The sequence below is a fragment of the Plecotus auritus genome (assembly GCF_963455305.1).
Source record: "Plecotus auritus genome assembly, chromosome: 1".
Classification (NCBI taxonomy): domain Eukaryota; kingdom Metazoa; phylum Chordata; class Mammalia; order Chiroptera; family Vespertilionidae; genus Plecotus; species Plecotus auritus.
In genome coordinates, this window is record NC_137770.1 from 223,533,187 (window position 1) to 223,548,508 (window position 15,322).

The window sequence follows — 15,322 nt, forward strand, 5'->3', positions numbered from 1 at the left end:
AATCATTTAGCAGAGGAAGTAGAAAAGTAATGAGCTAGTACTTATTTCTAATTAATATGGCTTATTGAAATCATACGCTTTCCTGAAGTAGAGATGGAACACTTTGCAGTTGTAAAAACTTTGTTTAAGACCAAAGTTTGCTCATAGAGAGACATGAGTCCCTATACCCATGTGAATGGTATTGGACTCTGGTGAGAAAAGGCTTTGGAAAGCTTTATTATTTTTTTTGCCTGCCTTCCTTGGGCAAGAATTTTATCATTTAACTAGAGTCCCGGTGCACGAATTTGTGCACGGGTGGCGTCCCTTGGACTGGCCGGCTATCAGGGCCATCTGAGGGGGCTGGCTGGCCAGGGGGAGGGACCGTGGGAGGTTGGCCGGCGGGGGGAAGGGTTGCGGGAGGTTGGCTGTGGGAGTGCACTGACAACCAGGGTGCAGCTCATGCGTTGAGCGTCTGCCCCCTGGTGGTCTGTGCATGTCATAGTGACTGGTCGACCTGTCATTCCAGTTGCTTAGCTTTTATATATATATAGACTAGAGGCCCGGTGCATGAAATTCATGCACGGGTGGGGTCCCTAGGCCTGGCAAGCGATCAGGGCCGATTAGGTTCCCTGCCTCCCTGCCTCCCCGCCTCCCCGCCTCCTCTTTCCCTTGCTGCTCGTGCGCCGCCACCGCCGCCACCATGCGGTTCCCTGCCTTCCCTCACCGTCTGCGTTCGCTGCCACCCACCCCTGGTTCCCTGTTCCAGCCTGAGGTCTGGCCCTGATTGGTTGATTGGGACCTGCTGGCCAGGGGGAGGGACCAGGAGGTTGGCTGACAGGCTCCATCGGAGGTCGGGGCCTGCGGGCTGGAGGCAGCTCCTGTGTTGAGCATCTGACCCCTGGTGGTCAGTGCATGTCATAGCGACCGGTTGTTCCAGTCGTTCTGGTTGTTCCATCATAATGGTCGCTTAGGCTTTTATATATATAGATAACACGCATCACCTTTCCTCCAGTTTCTAATAACCTCATTTTTGCCTAAGACCTTACCAGAATGACCTTTAATATTTATATTTCTACCAACATTATGTTCATGATGATACGTATATTCTCTAAGGCGATAGAGGCTTTCTTTATAGTTCTCACCTTTTATCCCTGACACTTTGCCAGAATCACTTTTTTAAAACAATATATTTTTATTGATTTCAGAGAGGAAGGGAGAGGGAGAGAGAGATATAAACATCAGTGATGAGAGAGTCATGGATTGGCTGCCTCCAGCATGCCCTCCACTGGGGATTGAGTCCGCAACCCAGGCAAGTGCCCTGACTGGGAATGGAACTGTGACCTCCTGATTCATAGGTTGATGCTCAACCACTGAGCCATGCTGGTCAGGCCAGAATCACTTGTAACGTACATATTTTTACCAATAGTCCCTTTTCCGCAGTCTAGGCTTTTTTTAGCATGTACCTCAAAACTCCTCCAGCCTCTACCATTGCCGAGTTCCAAAGTCACTTCTATATTTTAGGTATTTGTTATAGTAGTACTCTACTTCTCAGTAACAAAATCTGTATTAGGGTTCTTCAAAGAAACAGAACCAGTAAGGTATGTGTGTGCGTTTGTGTGTGTGTGTAAAGAGATTTATTATAAAGAATTGACTTCCTTGATTATACAGGCTGACAGGTCCCAAGACCTACAGTTGACAAGTGGAGACTCAGAATAGCTGATGGTGAGGTTCATCTCTGAGTCCAAAGGCCTGTGTGAATTAGGATTGCCAGTGGTGTTATTCAAATCTGAAGGCTGGCAGGCTTGAGACCCGGGAAGAGCCTGTTTCAGTTCAGGTCTGAAAGCAGGACAAACTGATGTTTCAGCTTGAAGATAGTCAAGAAAGAAGAATTCTTTTATGTTTAGGAGAGGGTCAGCCTTTTGTTTTCTTTAGGCCTTCAGTTGAGTGGGTGAGACCTACCTACATTAGGGAGAGCAATCTGCCTTACCTCTATCAAATTAAATGTTAAATTTATCCCAAAACTTAAACTCATAAAAACACTCAGAATATCTGGGCATCTTGTGGCCCAGTCAAGTTGATACATGAAATTGACCATCATCGGCTACCTTTCCTATTTCTTTGTATCCTGGTTTTTACCATGGACAGCGTGAATGATATAGTGTAGGTCAGTGGTCGGCAAACTCATTAGTCAACAGAGCCAAATATCAACAGTACAACGATTGAAATTTCTTTTGAGAGCCGAAAACCAACTTCTGCGCATGGGCCATGAAGTTTCAATCGCACTGTACGTGCGCGCCCGCACGTGGTATTTTGTGGAAGAGACACACTCAAGGGGCCAAAGAGCCGCATGTGGCTTGCGAGCCGCGGTTTGCCGACCACTGGTGTAGGTACTTTGGATTCTTTTGATTTAGCAGGCAGTTAGTTAACTCTGCTGAACTCAAACTCCAGACTCTTGTATTCCCTGTGATGGGCAGCAGCTGAAATCTTTCATTTTTTTATTTTTTATTAACCTGTTTCAAACTTTACTCCCAAGCTTCTTCAGCTTAATTAGCTGCAAAGAATGATTTGTGTATAAGCAAAAACTGAAAAGAGCTGCAATGTCCAGGGGCATTGGGCTAAAAAATATTAGAGATCTAGATTTTATCAGATCCATAAACAAAATTTGAAAAAGCAGTCATAATATAAAATAGCAGCTCCCAGAAACTTCTTCAAGTTTATCTTCTTCAGAAGTTGACTCAGTTCAGTTTGCTTCATTCTTGGAAGCCTCATCAAAATTCTCCACAAGATCTGAACTTCATCATCATCATCCTCTCCAGTAGCAAGTGGCGCTTTTCCATCCACAGATTGTTTGGGCAGAGCTTCAGCCAGTCTCCTTAAACTAGTCAGACTGTCTGCACCAAGCTGGTTTAAGATGCTGGGTAGCATTTCTGTCAGCTGATTTGTCTCAGCATGGCCTGTAATGGTGAAAGTGTTCGTTGCCAGAGATGCCTGAACTTTAGGGTTGTTAAAGTGGATCACTGTTCCTTGGTTTGTAAACATATTTATCTCTTCAATACCAGAGATATTGTTTACCTTTAACTTCTTTAAGGAGAACTGGAGTTTTTTATCATCTGCTGTAGCTGTTCTGTGAACCACCTTCTTCTTTCTACGAGCAGCTCCTTTCCTACCAATGCGCACTGTGCCTGCAGTTTGGCGAGTTTCTCTCGGTTCATAATAGTTTCTTTCATCTTGTTGGAGAGGAAACGGGGCCGCGCGGGGGACTAGGGCTGACACTCAGGGGGTCTAGGGCAGACCAGCAGAGAATAAGCACACACACGCGGGGATGCAAGATGGCCTGTTTAGTTCTTTTAATGTTAGCCGGACACTTGGAGTTGTTTCATGCATACATATTTTAGGAGATAGCCCCAGACTTGGGCTAAGTTTATTGACAGGATTTGGACTTTCCTTCTGTGGCTCTCTCCCTTCTTGGATACCCTCTTCTCTTACTATTGAGTTATAGTAATTGCTTCTGATTCTGTCCTCTAGTCCAGTGGTGTATTCGAATTATAATGGTTTATTCTTCTCATTTCCTTGCAAGTTAGTGGATTATTTTTATACTTTTGATGTTTTATTATAAGGGCTAGAAATAAAATCCTACCTTATAATTGATTATAGTCAGTTTTTTCCTGTCTGCTTTTTGGGAAAATTTGAATATGTTAGAGATGTGATATATAAGTATCATATAAACAATACCTTTTCCCCTGGTTTTATTTAATTTTATGCTTTGTAGTATCTGACATCCTTTTACTCTTTATTATACACAGGTTAGTGTTGAAAGTGGAGCTGAATAATAATATAGCTTTTCTATAATTTCTTCTTTTCCATCCAATGCAATTATTGTCTGGCCTATTCTGTAGCCTAATCAGGGCATTACTAACATTTTGGGCTGGATAATTTTTTTTTTTTTAAATATATTTTATTGATTTTTTACAGAGAGGAAGAGAGAGGGATAGAGAGTTAGAAACATCGATGAGAGAGAAACATCGATCAGCTGCCTCCTGCACACCTCCTACTGGGGATGTGCCCGCAACCAAGGTACATGCCCTTGACCGGAATCGAACCCAGGACCCTTCAGTCCGCAGGCCGACGCTCTATCCACTGAGCCAAACCGGTTTCGGCTGGATAATTCTTTTGGTGGATAACTGTCCTGTGCATTTTGGGATGTTTAGTAGCATCTCTAGTCTACCCATTAGATGCCACTAAACCTAGCCTCCTCTCCCCTGCTGCTGCCAAGCAAAAATGTCTCCTGGGGACAAAATTTCTTCTAGTTGAGAATCACTGAGCCTAAATCTAATGAGGAAAAAAATACTAAGTTATATAGGCTTCTTTGTGTTCTAATTATACTGTGATGTTTATAGGTAAATAGTTCTTGTAAAGATGATGACTCTAAACAGAAGCAACCAAACAGGAAAAAGAGGATCATCTATGATTCAGGTAATATTTCTTTTGAGGAGCTTTAAAGTTTTAAAATTATTTTCTTTTTCTTAGAACAGAGTTTTTCAAACTGATGTTCTGAGACACACAGCTATCTGTGATGGTAATAAGTGCTCATGTGAGAAGGCTCTGTGCTTGATACAGTAAAAAACAATTTTATTATACTGCAGACTTTATCAGAGCCTATCTATATTAATGCATTTAACATTTTTCTTTAACATTTTTCTTAGAGAGGGATATATTATGTATAGTATATATAGCATGTCTCCAACTTACTTTGACTATATTATTTAAAAAAATATTACCTTCTTGTCCAGCTAAGGTTCTTAGAAGCTTAACTTGAAAAATAGTGCCTTAGAATATTGCTTTAGAAACAGCTAAAATTTAATTTTTGTGCTTTTGAGCTTGTCCTTTTTTGTTGCATTTAAAATAGGACAAACACAATTGTAAAGTTTTTCTTTGAATATAATTTTAAGATAGGGAATGTCAATTTTTATGCGTGCCTTTTATATCTTTAAATAATGGTAGGACTCAGAAGTTTTTAGGTTTGCTTTTGTGGAGAAGATCCATTTGGTGTGAAGTCTAAAATTAAAAATGTAACCTAAGAAAGCATTTATAGATTGTCAGGATTTTGACAGTGACGACAAAGAATTTGGACTCAATTCTAAAAGTACTTGTGTAATTATTGAGTCTTACTGCTGTATATTGTAAGAAAAAAATTTTTTAATCCCCGCCTGAGGATATTTTTTTATTGATTTTAGAGAGAGAAACATTAGTTAGTTGCCTCCTGTACATGCCTGGACGGGGGATGGAACCTGAAACCTTTTTGGTGTATGGGACGATGCCCCAACCAACTGAGCCATCTGACCAGGGCATAAGAAATTTGAAAAAAGTACATATCCCCATTTCCCATGAGTTTCCATCTTTTTTGGAAACTGGATAGAACAATTTTTGAATACAATATAGAGTAGCATGAGATAGGATTTCTAAATGCACGATGAAGAGGAAGGACACTAACGTTCATGAAATACTTATTTTGTGCTAGGCACTATACTGGGTACTTACACTTCGTCCTGATTTATATGTAAGGGCTCTGGGTGATTAGGTGGTAGTAGACAGAATAATGGCCCCCAAAGATGTCTGCCCTAATTCTTGGAACCTCTGAATATGTTAGTTTACATGGCAAATGGAAATTAAAGTAGTAGGTTGCATTAAAGTGTTAATCACATGGCCTTAAATTGGAGAGATTGTCTTGGATTTTCTGGGTGGCCCCAATGTCGTCACAAGGAAGAGCGAAGCAGAAGAGAGTTAAAGAGAGACTGACTGGAAGGTCAGAGAACTGGAGAGAGGCAGCATGAGAAGCACTTTGCTTAATGTTGCTGGCTTTGAAGATGGAGTAAGGGGGCCATGAGCCAAGGAATGCTGGCAGGCACTGGACACTGGAAAAGGCAAGGAAGAAGATTCTGTCCTAGAGTATTCAGAAAGGAATCAGTCCTGCTGACACTTTGATTTTAGTCCAGTGAGACTCAGATTTCTAACCTGTAGAAAGGTAAGATGAAAACTTTGTGTTGCCTTAAGCTACTAAGTTTGTGATAATTTGTTACAAGAGCAATAGAAAACTAATAAAAGGCTTAACACTGGGTAGAAGTAACCTGTGAGAATTACAGAAGAGATGTGCTTCAAAAGGGATGACCCTGAGGAATTGGTTAACAATAATCACTTTAAAAACACACTGTATTACATTTCTTTCAAAGCTTTATTTTATTTTCCTCTCATGTACAGATTCAGAGTCAGAGGAGACAATACAGGTGAAAAATGCCAAAAAGCAACCAGAAAAATTGCCATTGTCTAAGCCTGGTAAAATTCTGCGGCAGGATCCTGTTACGTACATTTCAGAAACAGGTAAGGATACTGGATGTGTTTTATAGAGAAGCAGTGTGTGTTATGTTCTTGTGCTTCTCATTGTAATGTGCAAATAAAGGTCAAGGTTTGTAGAGATATGAGTAACATTAAAACTTTGCTTACATATATGGGCAATTAGTTGCGAGTATGAAGGTACACATGGTAGATAAATTAGTCAGTAAATAGGGAATGAAGTAGGAAAAAACATTGTGTGTTGTAGAAGGAACCCGAGACTTGGAAGGTCAGCAGCTCTGCCCGGCGAGTACATTCTTGGTTCCCTTTTAACAGCTGTGTGACTTTGAGTTAATGCTCAGTAAGTCTGTCTCCCTTTCTTTAAAGCAGAAACACTGATTGCGTAGACTTGTTGGGAAGACTTAATGGGTGATACATATGAAAGGGCCAGACCTAGTGGCTGACATGTAGGCAATCAAAGGAAAAAAGAAAAAGAAAAGAAGTACACAGGCCCTAGCCAGTTTGGTTCAGTGGATAGAGCGTTGGCCTGCGGACTGAAGGGTCCTGGGTTCAATTCCAGCCAAGGGCACACACCTGGGTTGTGGGCTCAATCCCCAGTGTGGGGCGTGCAGGAGGCAGCCGAAAAATGATTTTCTCTCATCATTGATGTTTCTATCTCTCTCTCCTTCTCCCTTCCTCTCTGAAATCAATAAAGAAATATATTTAAAAAAAAGTACACAGATTAGCTTTGTAAGTTCTCTGAGACAATTTATTTGTTAAAGTTCTTCAGACAAAGACAAAATGTATGTGATGGGAATATTGTATATTATTTGTAAAATTTTTGGTAAGCTGAGTTATTTCTTCATTATGGCAGATAGCAGATTAACTCTTTAACCTTTTTGTTCTATTGCTAAATATCTGCTCAGGCACATTGTGTAAATGAACTCTTGCATTAAGAGTCCCCTTCCCCCCCTCTGGCTACCTTGGTGAAGTTTTGAATATGTGGGAGGGATTCTAAAAACAGTATGTTGATAGGTTTATTAAGTAACTGAAGGTGGTGTGATCAAGCTTTCCATAGACACCATGGTTAGTGAGCAGACAGCCATGGCCTTCACCTTTGGGTCAAGGCTGTCGCTATCGGGTGATCTTTAGGTACACAGAAGGGGCAGACACCTTAAGCTCTCATCACAGATTTTCTTTAACATGGGATTGTTTATTTCAGACCAGGTATTTTTGAATATTATTTTCTAAAGAGATGTCCAGCATTTTATCTGAAATTTTTATAAACATTAGGCAATGTTTACATCATTCTGCTGATGGCATGGGCAGGTTAAAGTGAGCATTGTCCCTTGCTTTAGCTAAAAATCTTGGGGTACCTTGTACCCATCTAATATGATGTTCAGTATTATATAGTATTCTGCTTTTTCTTAGAATTTAGAATTAGGAAAGAAGCTAGCTCTTTTCTTGCCTGTTTTATCTTCTCATACTTTTTTATTCCTTGATATGATAGATGAATGAGAGGAAGATAAGCTCTTTTTCTTTCCTATGTAAAAGAGAATGAAACTGTTAAAAATAAGTCTATAATATAACTAGCATAATAAAATCAGAAATATAATGAATTTCAATAAAAGAGTGCAGCCTCTTGAAATTAATACACAAACTGGAATGTTCTTGACCTTAAAATGATTCTTTTGCTATTCTTCACCTTTTGTTAAACTAAAACTATAAATTTTTAGTACTGGATCATAAATATTCAGGTTACCAGTATAAAGTTAAAGAATATTTGTGGTGATAATTATTTAAAAATAAAAATTCTGATTTAAAATTGTCTTAGTTGGAGATTGGATCTTCTTGTGGAAAAGGGTTATGTGACATGATTCAGCTTTAAAACCTGTTAATTCCCAAAGAAAGAATTTTTGCTGTATTGTTCCATGTTTTATCTTTTATACACCAACCTTTGTTATTTTGGGTATTTTTCTTGCAGCATAGCAGGTATAGTGTGTAAAAGAGCATGAGCTCCTGAGTCAGACTGCCTAGGTTAAATCTTCATTCATCTTCCCTGTGTTTTTTTTTTCTCATTTGTAAAATGCTGACATTACTAGTACCCACATCAGAGGCCTTTGTGATAATCAAGTAAGATAATGCTTTAAAATAGGGTCTGGCACATAGTAAATGCTCAATAAGTATTAATTGTTATTTTTATGTTTGATTTTATTGTATGCCTATATCTGCCCTTAAAGGCTATGCTGAAGACATTTTGCTTTTGCTTAAGTACTTAGGGCTCTCTTGATTATATAATAGTGCTTTAGAAATTTAGAAATTGTATTTGACTCACGTCATTTATGTTATATGCATTGTCCAGTACGGGGACTGCTAGTTACATGTGGTAATTGCACACTTGAAATGTGATTAAACCAAATTGAGAGTGGTTTTAGTGTAAAACACAGGTTTTAAGGACATAGTATAAAAAAAGGTAAATTATCTTTTTTTTGGTATTGATTACATATTGAAGTGATACTAATTTGGATATATTGGGTTAAAGTATATTGTTAAAATTAATTTCCCCCTTTTTAAAAACTTGAATGTGAAAATTTATTTTATGAGAAAATTTAAAATTACATATGTGGCCTGCATTTTATATCTATTGCATAGTGTTTTATGAACAATGAGGAACATATTTAGGAAATCACCTTAATTTAGAAAATAACCTAGTTCAAGTGCTTTTGTTTATATTATTATATAGTTCTTAGGCTATCTTATTGTACAGATCTTTAGGCTTATCATTTAGTTCCATGACATATTTTTCACCATTTGATTAAATCTATCTTGCATTATTTATTGATTTTTAAAGTACCTAACTACATTAATCTCCCAAATACAGGAAAAGGAAAAAACTGCTGATAAATATTTTCATAGCTAACCATTGACTCTAGTAAAAAGTTCTTGTGGGTTGGTACAAACCAAATACTCTTGTACTGGGTAAATATATTTACTTTTAGCTGTTTAATGAAGTGAGAGACCTTGAGTTTTGTTTGGCAAAGATGACCTTGTACTATCCAGTTTCATCAGGGGCTGGTGTTTGGTTGAAAATGATGGGGGTTTTCCTGTGTTGAGAATTGTTTATGACTGGTCATCTTAATTGAGTATGTAATTCCTGAGGCAGTTAGTGCTCTTGACCCTGAAATTAGAAATGTGTTCTCCAGGTTACTATGCAATATCAGTGACCCGTGACTTGAGAAAATAGTAGCAGAAAATATTGGGGATGTGTGCGTAGCATTCTTTTTGCTAGTTTTTAGAGACATACAGTTTTGTGTACAGACAAATAGGAATGGATTCTGTGTGGGATAGAGAGTTTTTCTTAGATGTTTTCAGGGAAACCTGGAGTTATTTAGAGAGAGAAATTTCTTCCAAGTGAGAGGAAACTAAGCACTGTGTATTATATTTCTTTGTACTTGTTAAAAATTAATGTTGATTGTGGGCTAAAAACTCTGTAGAAAAGAAACTAGGTTAGCATATTTGAGGGTGAGTAAAGTCTTTAGATTAATATTATTTTAAAGTACCTAAGTCACACATTACTAGAGTAAAAAAAGCAATTTTCAGTTTAAGATTGTACAAAGCTTCCCTGTGGAAGAACCCAGTAGTTCTTTCAATGTCTCTCATCCACTTATTTTTTCCCATATCATTTGACTTTATATCTTCTACAAATTTGCTAAACCTGTCTTTGTGTTTCTTTCTGAATCATTAGTAAAATTGTTTAATATTAAGGGACAAATAAACTTTTTACAAAGTTGACAAATTTGCCATAATCTATTGTCAGTACCCAGGGTCTACCTGTCCAATTTCTTATGAATAGCTGTTCAATTACTACTTATAAGTCTTGGTAGCTATTGTTACTTATCTTGTATTTCTTCATCTTGCCATAAATCAGTGCCCTTCAATCAAGGATGATGTTGCCTCCTAGGGGACCTCTGGCAGTATCTGGAAACATTTTTGTTCGTCACGCTGTTGGGCACTGTGGCATCTAGTAGGTGAGATGAATATTAGAACAAGGGATGTCTGGTCATCCACCAAATTCTCTTCTGATAGGCTATGGCAGGGTTTCTAACCTCTGCATTATTGACATATTGAGCCAAATCCAAATAATTATCTGTTGTGGGGAGCTTTTCTGCATACTGAAGTATAGGATATCTGATTCATTACAGAAATGGTGAAGAGATGGTATGTTTCGTTTCACTTCCATCCACTTAATTAACAGATATATATTTTTAAAATATATTTTTATTGATTTCAGAGAGGAAGGGAGAGGGAGAGAAGAGAGATAGAAACGTCAATGAGAGAGAATCATTGATCGGCTGCCGCCTGCAGGCCCCCTACTGGGGATTGAGCCCACAACTGGGGCATTTGCCCTAGACCGGAATCAAACCCAGGACATTTCAGTCTGCAGGCTGACGCTCTATCCATTGAGCCAAACTGGCTTGGGCCAGATATATATTTTTAAAAAATATTTTTATTGATTTCAGAGAGGAAGGGAGAGGGGAAGAGACATAGAAACATCAGTGTTGAGAGAGAATCATTGATGGGTTGCCTCCTGCATGCCCCCTACTAGTAGGGGAGCCTGCAACCTGGGAATGTGAGCCTGGGAATGAGCCTGACCTGGAATTGAACTGGTTCATATGTCAACCCTCAACCACTGAGCGCACCGGCCAGGCTAACAGATATTTATTGAAGACTTGGCACATGCATGGATCTTTCTCTACTTCTACAACCAAAATGACAATTTAGGTTTTATTGACTCAAGGAGTATTGAAAAGGAACTTCGTAGGAAAAGGCTCAGATTCCCCTTTCAGTTTTTGACATGTTGCTAAATAAATTATTTTAAATCTCTGTGATCAGATCTCTTTGGCATGGTCTCTATTAATTTGTTTTGTGTGTGTTCCTGACTGAAGGAAAGAAAATCAGAATCCCAAACTCTTAGCATTATGAACTCCAGGATTATTATTCCCCACCCCTTGGCTTGTAAATATATGGACCTGCACATTACTTTCTTTTATTTGTTATCCTTTTATATATATTATTACTTATTATTTTTTTGTAACAGAACATTTATTGGGTAAATTACAGAGGTAGAAACAGTAATTCCTACAAGAAAGGGGCTTAGGAAACACGTTTTAGAGGTAAAGGAAGAGCCCTTGGAGTTTGGGAGTGAGGAAGCTAAAGGTAATGTGCCTGGGGTGGTGGTGCAGGGTAGGGTGGGGGAAGGGAAAGGCATGGGCGTGGTCCCAGGAGGGAGATCACCATTTGTTATTCTTTTAAATAAACGAATGCATCTAACTCAGAGTGGCAAAGCAGTCTTCTCTCCCAGCCAGTTCCTCTGCTGTATGTTGGATAATACTCTTACTTGGTGATCGTTACCACATTTGCAGTTATGTTGTATATAAATAAAAATAAATGGCGTTTTTATAACGAGACAGATTGCCTAGAGGGAGATTCTGAGTGTTCAATTGCCCATGATTTTCAACTAGATGTCAGAAATTTGACTTAGATTTATTTTTAATTGCTTTATTACAAGTTTCTGGGAAGAAGAGAACACATTTTGCCTTTGGCTTCTGACAAGGAAGGAACAGATTTAGGCTCATTAGAAAATAAGAACAAATGTTGAAAAAGAAAGACAACCATAACTTTATTTGGAACATTAATCTCTACACATTGTGTAGGTTCATAAAATATTTATTTTACATGAGGATGGTCACAGAAACACCTGCTAAATGACTGCGTTTTGCAGGCAGCTAATTGCATTGTTCTAATCCTTGGCCTCTTTTGCCTTCTTTCTCCATAATGTATTAGTGTAGCCTTTCCAAGGCTATGAAGGGCGAGAGTTGTTTTTTTTTGTTTAATATTTTATTGATTCTTTACAGAGAGAGGAAAGGAGTGAGAGAGAAACGTTGAACGACTGCCTCCTGCATGCCCCCACTGGGGATTGAGCCCGAAACCCAGGAATGTGCCCTGAAGGGAAACATTTCGAGCAGGCAGGAAATCGAGCAGGTGACCTCTCCATGCATGGATGATGCTCAACCAACTGAGCCACATGGGCCAGGGCCTAAAGTAGTTCAGAAGCCATATTATAGTAACAGCAGAATGCTGCTTTTTTTCAGGTTTTCTACTTTTATCAAGGCAAGATGACAGAATGCTTTCAGATATGCCTGTGATTTTTATTTTTTAAAATTTTTAATATATTGATTTTTTTACAGAGAGGAAGGGAGAGGGATAGAGAGTCAGAAACATCGATGAGAGAGAAACACCGATCAGCTGCCTCCTGCACACTCCGTACTGGGTATGTGCCTGCAACCAAGGTACATGCCCCTGACCGGAATCGAACCTGGGACCTTTCAGTCTGCAGGCCGACGCTCTATCCACTGAGCCAAACCAGTCAGGGCTGCCTGTGATTTTTAGTGAGCACCATATTTCTTTTTCAGTAGTCACCTTAATGAGATTCTTTATATTTATAAGAGATATCTATGCTTAGGATCATGAATTGACTTTTTTCATGTTAGTCCCATAAGTGTAAGGAGTATAGGGAAATGCACAAATCACAGGGCACTAAGTAAGCATCAAAATCAAGCAAGTCAGTCTTTTTTCTCCTTTCATAACTATTTCAGTAGAATTGCTCCTTCTTTCCAAGCGGCCTGGAGAGCTATTTATTTTATGGTTATCAGAGAAAAGGGGGCCATGTCTGCAATTTTTGCTTAGTCCAATGCAAGTACATGCTTGAATTGCATGCAGAACACGGCCATATTTTTTCTTTGAAAATCCATATGTAATGATATTTTCACTCAGAAATTATGAAAATGTTTATAAAATTATGTCTGTGTTTAGGTATCATTGTCTTGGTATATAGCTTGAAGACATTATTAAGTTTAAATTCGTGTATTCTAAGCCAGAAATTTAGAGAATGGCTCTATTACCCTCCAGTATGTAAAGAGAAGCTCATGAAGAGAAGTTTCCTTTTAGGGGTGACATTTATATCTATAGTGTTAACGCTAACCTAAAAGAACAAAGCTATGCGTTTTTGGTTTTCTTGCCAGCTTAATTTTGCTGTTTCCATAAGTTTTGTTTTTTTTAGCTTTGAAATTTGGGTTTAATTTTGAATGGCTGCATGAATCCTTTATATGGTTAGATCACAATTTATGTAGCATTTTTCTGATTTTGATTATTTCAGTTGCTTACATTTTTCATGTTCTTAATAGTGTGATGAATATATTTGTATATAAATATTTGTTAGCACCTCCAAGAATTATCTCCAAGAATTACTATGCTAAAAGGTTATGAACTTCTTTAAAGAAAGTGAAAAATGGGAGCCCATGTATTGACTACGAGGTAGAACTAGTTGACTAAAGCAGCGGACGCCAACCTTTTGGACCTCACGGACCACCACTGGTCCTATGACCACCAGTTGGTGACCACTGCTCCAAAGGTTTCCTTAAACCAGCGGTCGTCAACCTGTCGGACCTCATAGACCACTAGTGGTCCGTGCACCACCAGTTGGCGACCGCTGGACTAAAGGTATCCATTATAAAGAATGTGGCATTTAGCTTAATGCTCACTAATGATAACTATTATTAATAGTAATTAGATAAAAAGGTACCATGCAGTCCCAGTCTCTGATTCTAGTGACAGAAGAAGCAGAGATGCTGATAAATGATGAAAGAAGTAAGCAAATAAAAGTGCAGAGGAGGGAGAAACCAACGCCAGACCTTTTCTGTCTCAGAAAGCTATAAGGGGTCACGGAGTTTCTAGGAGACAGTCAATTTGTTGTAAAATATTAGAAGGAGGTTAAAAAGAAAAAGTGTAATATATCCATAAAAAAAGATAGGAAGAAAAAAATGAAAGATCATGCATGATCCCCTATCCAGTGATAAAAATTAACACTTTATTTTTTTTAGTCTTTGAATGTTAACTTAAAAGTATATATAAATGGATAGATAGATGGATTATAAATATATCATTTAACATCCCATTACGTTACCTGCTTTTGTCATTTAAACATATAAATATTTTTATGTCAGTAAATGTGACTATGCATTATAATTTTCTGTTGCTGCCTAGAATTCCATTACATGATTGAACATATTAACAGATATTTAGGTTTGTTTTCCCATTTTATAAACAATATAAACTTATCTCTATCTCCAGTGCCCCTGTTATATTTGAGGTTGTCTTTTTTTAAAATCTAAACTGTTAGTCCTTTAGTTTTTTCTTCATCTTTTCTTGCCCTATTGAAGTCTGTTTTCCATACATTTGAATGAACCAATGCTGTGATAAGCATTTTGTACATATATCTTTGTGTACTTTGTTTATTTGTTTATTTATTTTTACTAAATCTTAGAAATGGAATTGCTGTATCTAGTTAATAGGTATGCATATGTAAGGTTTTGGTACATACAGGGTGGAGCAAAAGTAGGTTTACAGTTGTTTGTATAGAAAAGAATACAATAATTAATAAATAATAATACAAGAATAAACTGTGTTTCACATATTCACAACTGTAAACCTTTTTCCACACCCTGTATTGCAAAATTGTCCTCATAAAGATTTTTACAAATTTACATCATTGTCACATATGTGTTGGTCCCATATCCCAACAATCTTTTAAATCTGATGTTCCTAGAAACTCCTCATCTCACTAAATTTCATGCTAGTCTATTACCTGCAAATATTTACGAGATTGCTGGAGAAAGGGTTAAGCTAGGGATTGCAAATATCTATAATACTATTGTTTTCTTTTCTGAGGCTGTACCAAATAGCAGTGATTGACATTGTCTGAATTAAGTTCTTAAGGACAGATATAACATTTTATATATATGTGTGTGTGTGTGTGTGTGTGTATATATATTTTTATTTATTTATTTATTTTATTTTTATTTTTATTTCATAGAGGAAGGGAGAGGGAGAGAGAGATAGAAACATCAATGTTTGGGGATCGAGCCCGAAACCTGGGCATGTGCCCTGACTGGGAATC

The 15,322-nt window shown here is 38.0% G+C and overlaps 1 protein-coding gene and 1 pseudogene across 5 annotated transcripts in view; one reads left to right on the top strand and one right to left on the bottom strand.

Annotated features, from left to right (window-relative positions):
• RFC1 (replication factor C subunit 1) overlaps positions 1–15,322 on the top strand; it is a 70,142-nt gene that overhangs the window by 14,503 nt on the left and 40,317 nt on the right. For all 4 annotated transcript variants that reach the window (XM_080681458.1, XM_080681459.1, XM_080681456.1 and 1 more), the window contains exons 3-4: positions 4,377–4,452; positions 6,235–6,354. In XM_080681458.1, coding sequence (XP_080537584.1) covers positions 4,377–4,452; positions 6,235–6,354 — 196 coding nt within the window. The remainder of the gene's footprint in view (positions 1–4,376; positions 4,453–6,234; positions 6,355–15,322) is intronic.
• Positions 2,465–3,206, bottom strand: LOC308253875 (transcription factor BTF3-like; annotated as a pseudogene). Its single transcript has one exon. The product of its transcript is annotated as a transcription factor BTF3-like (transcript).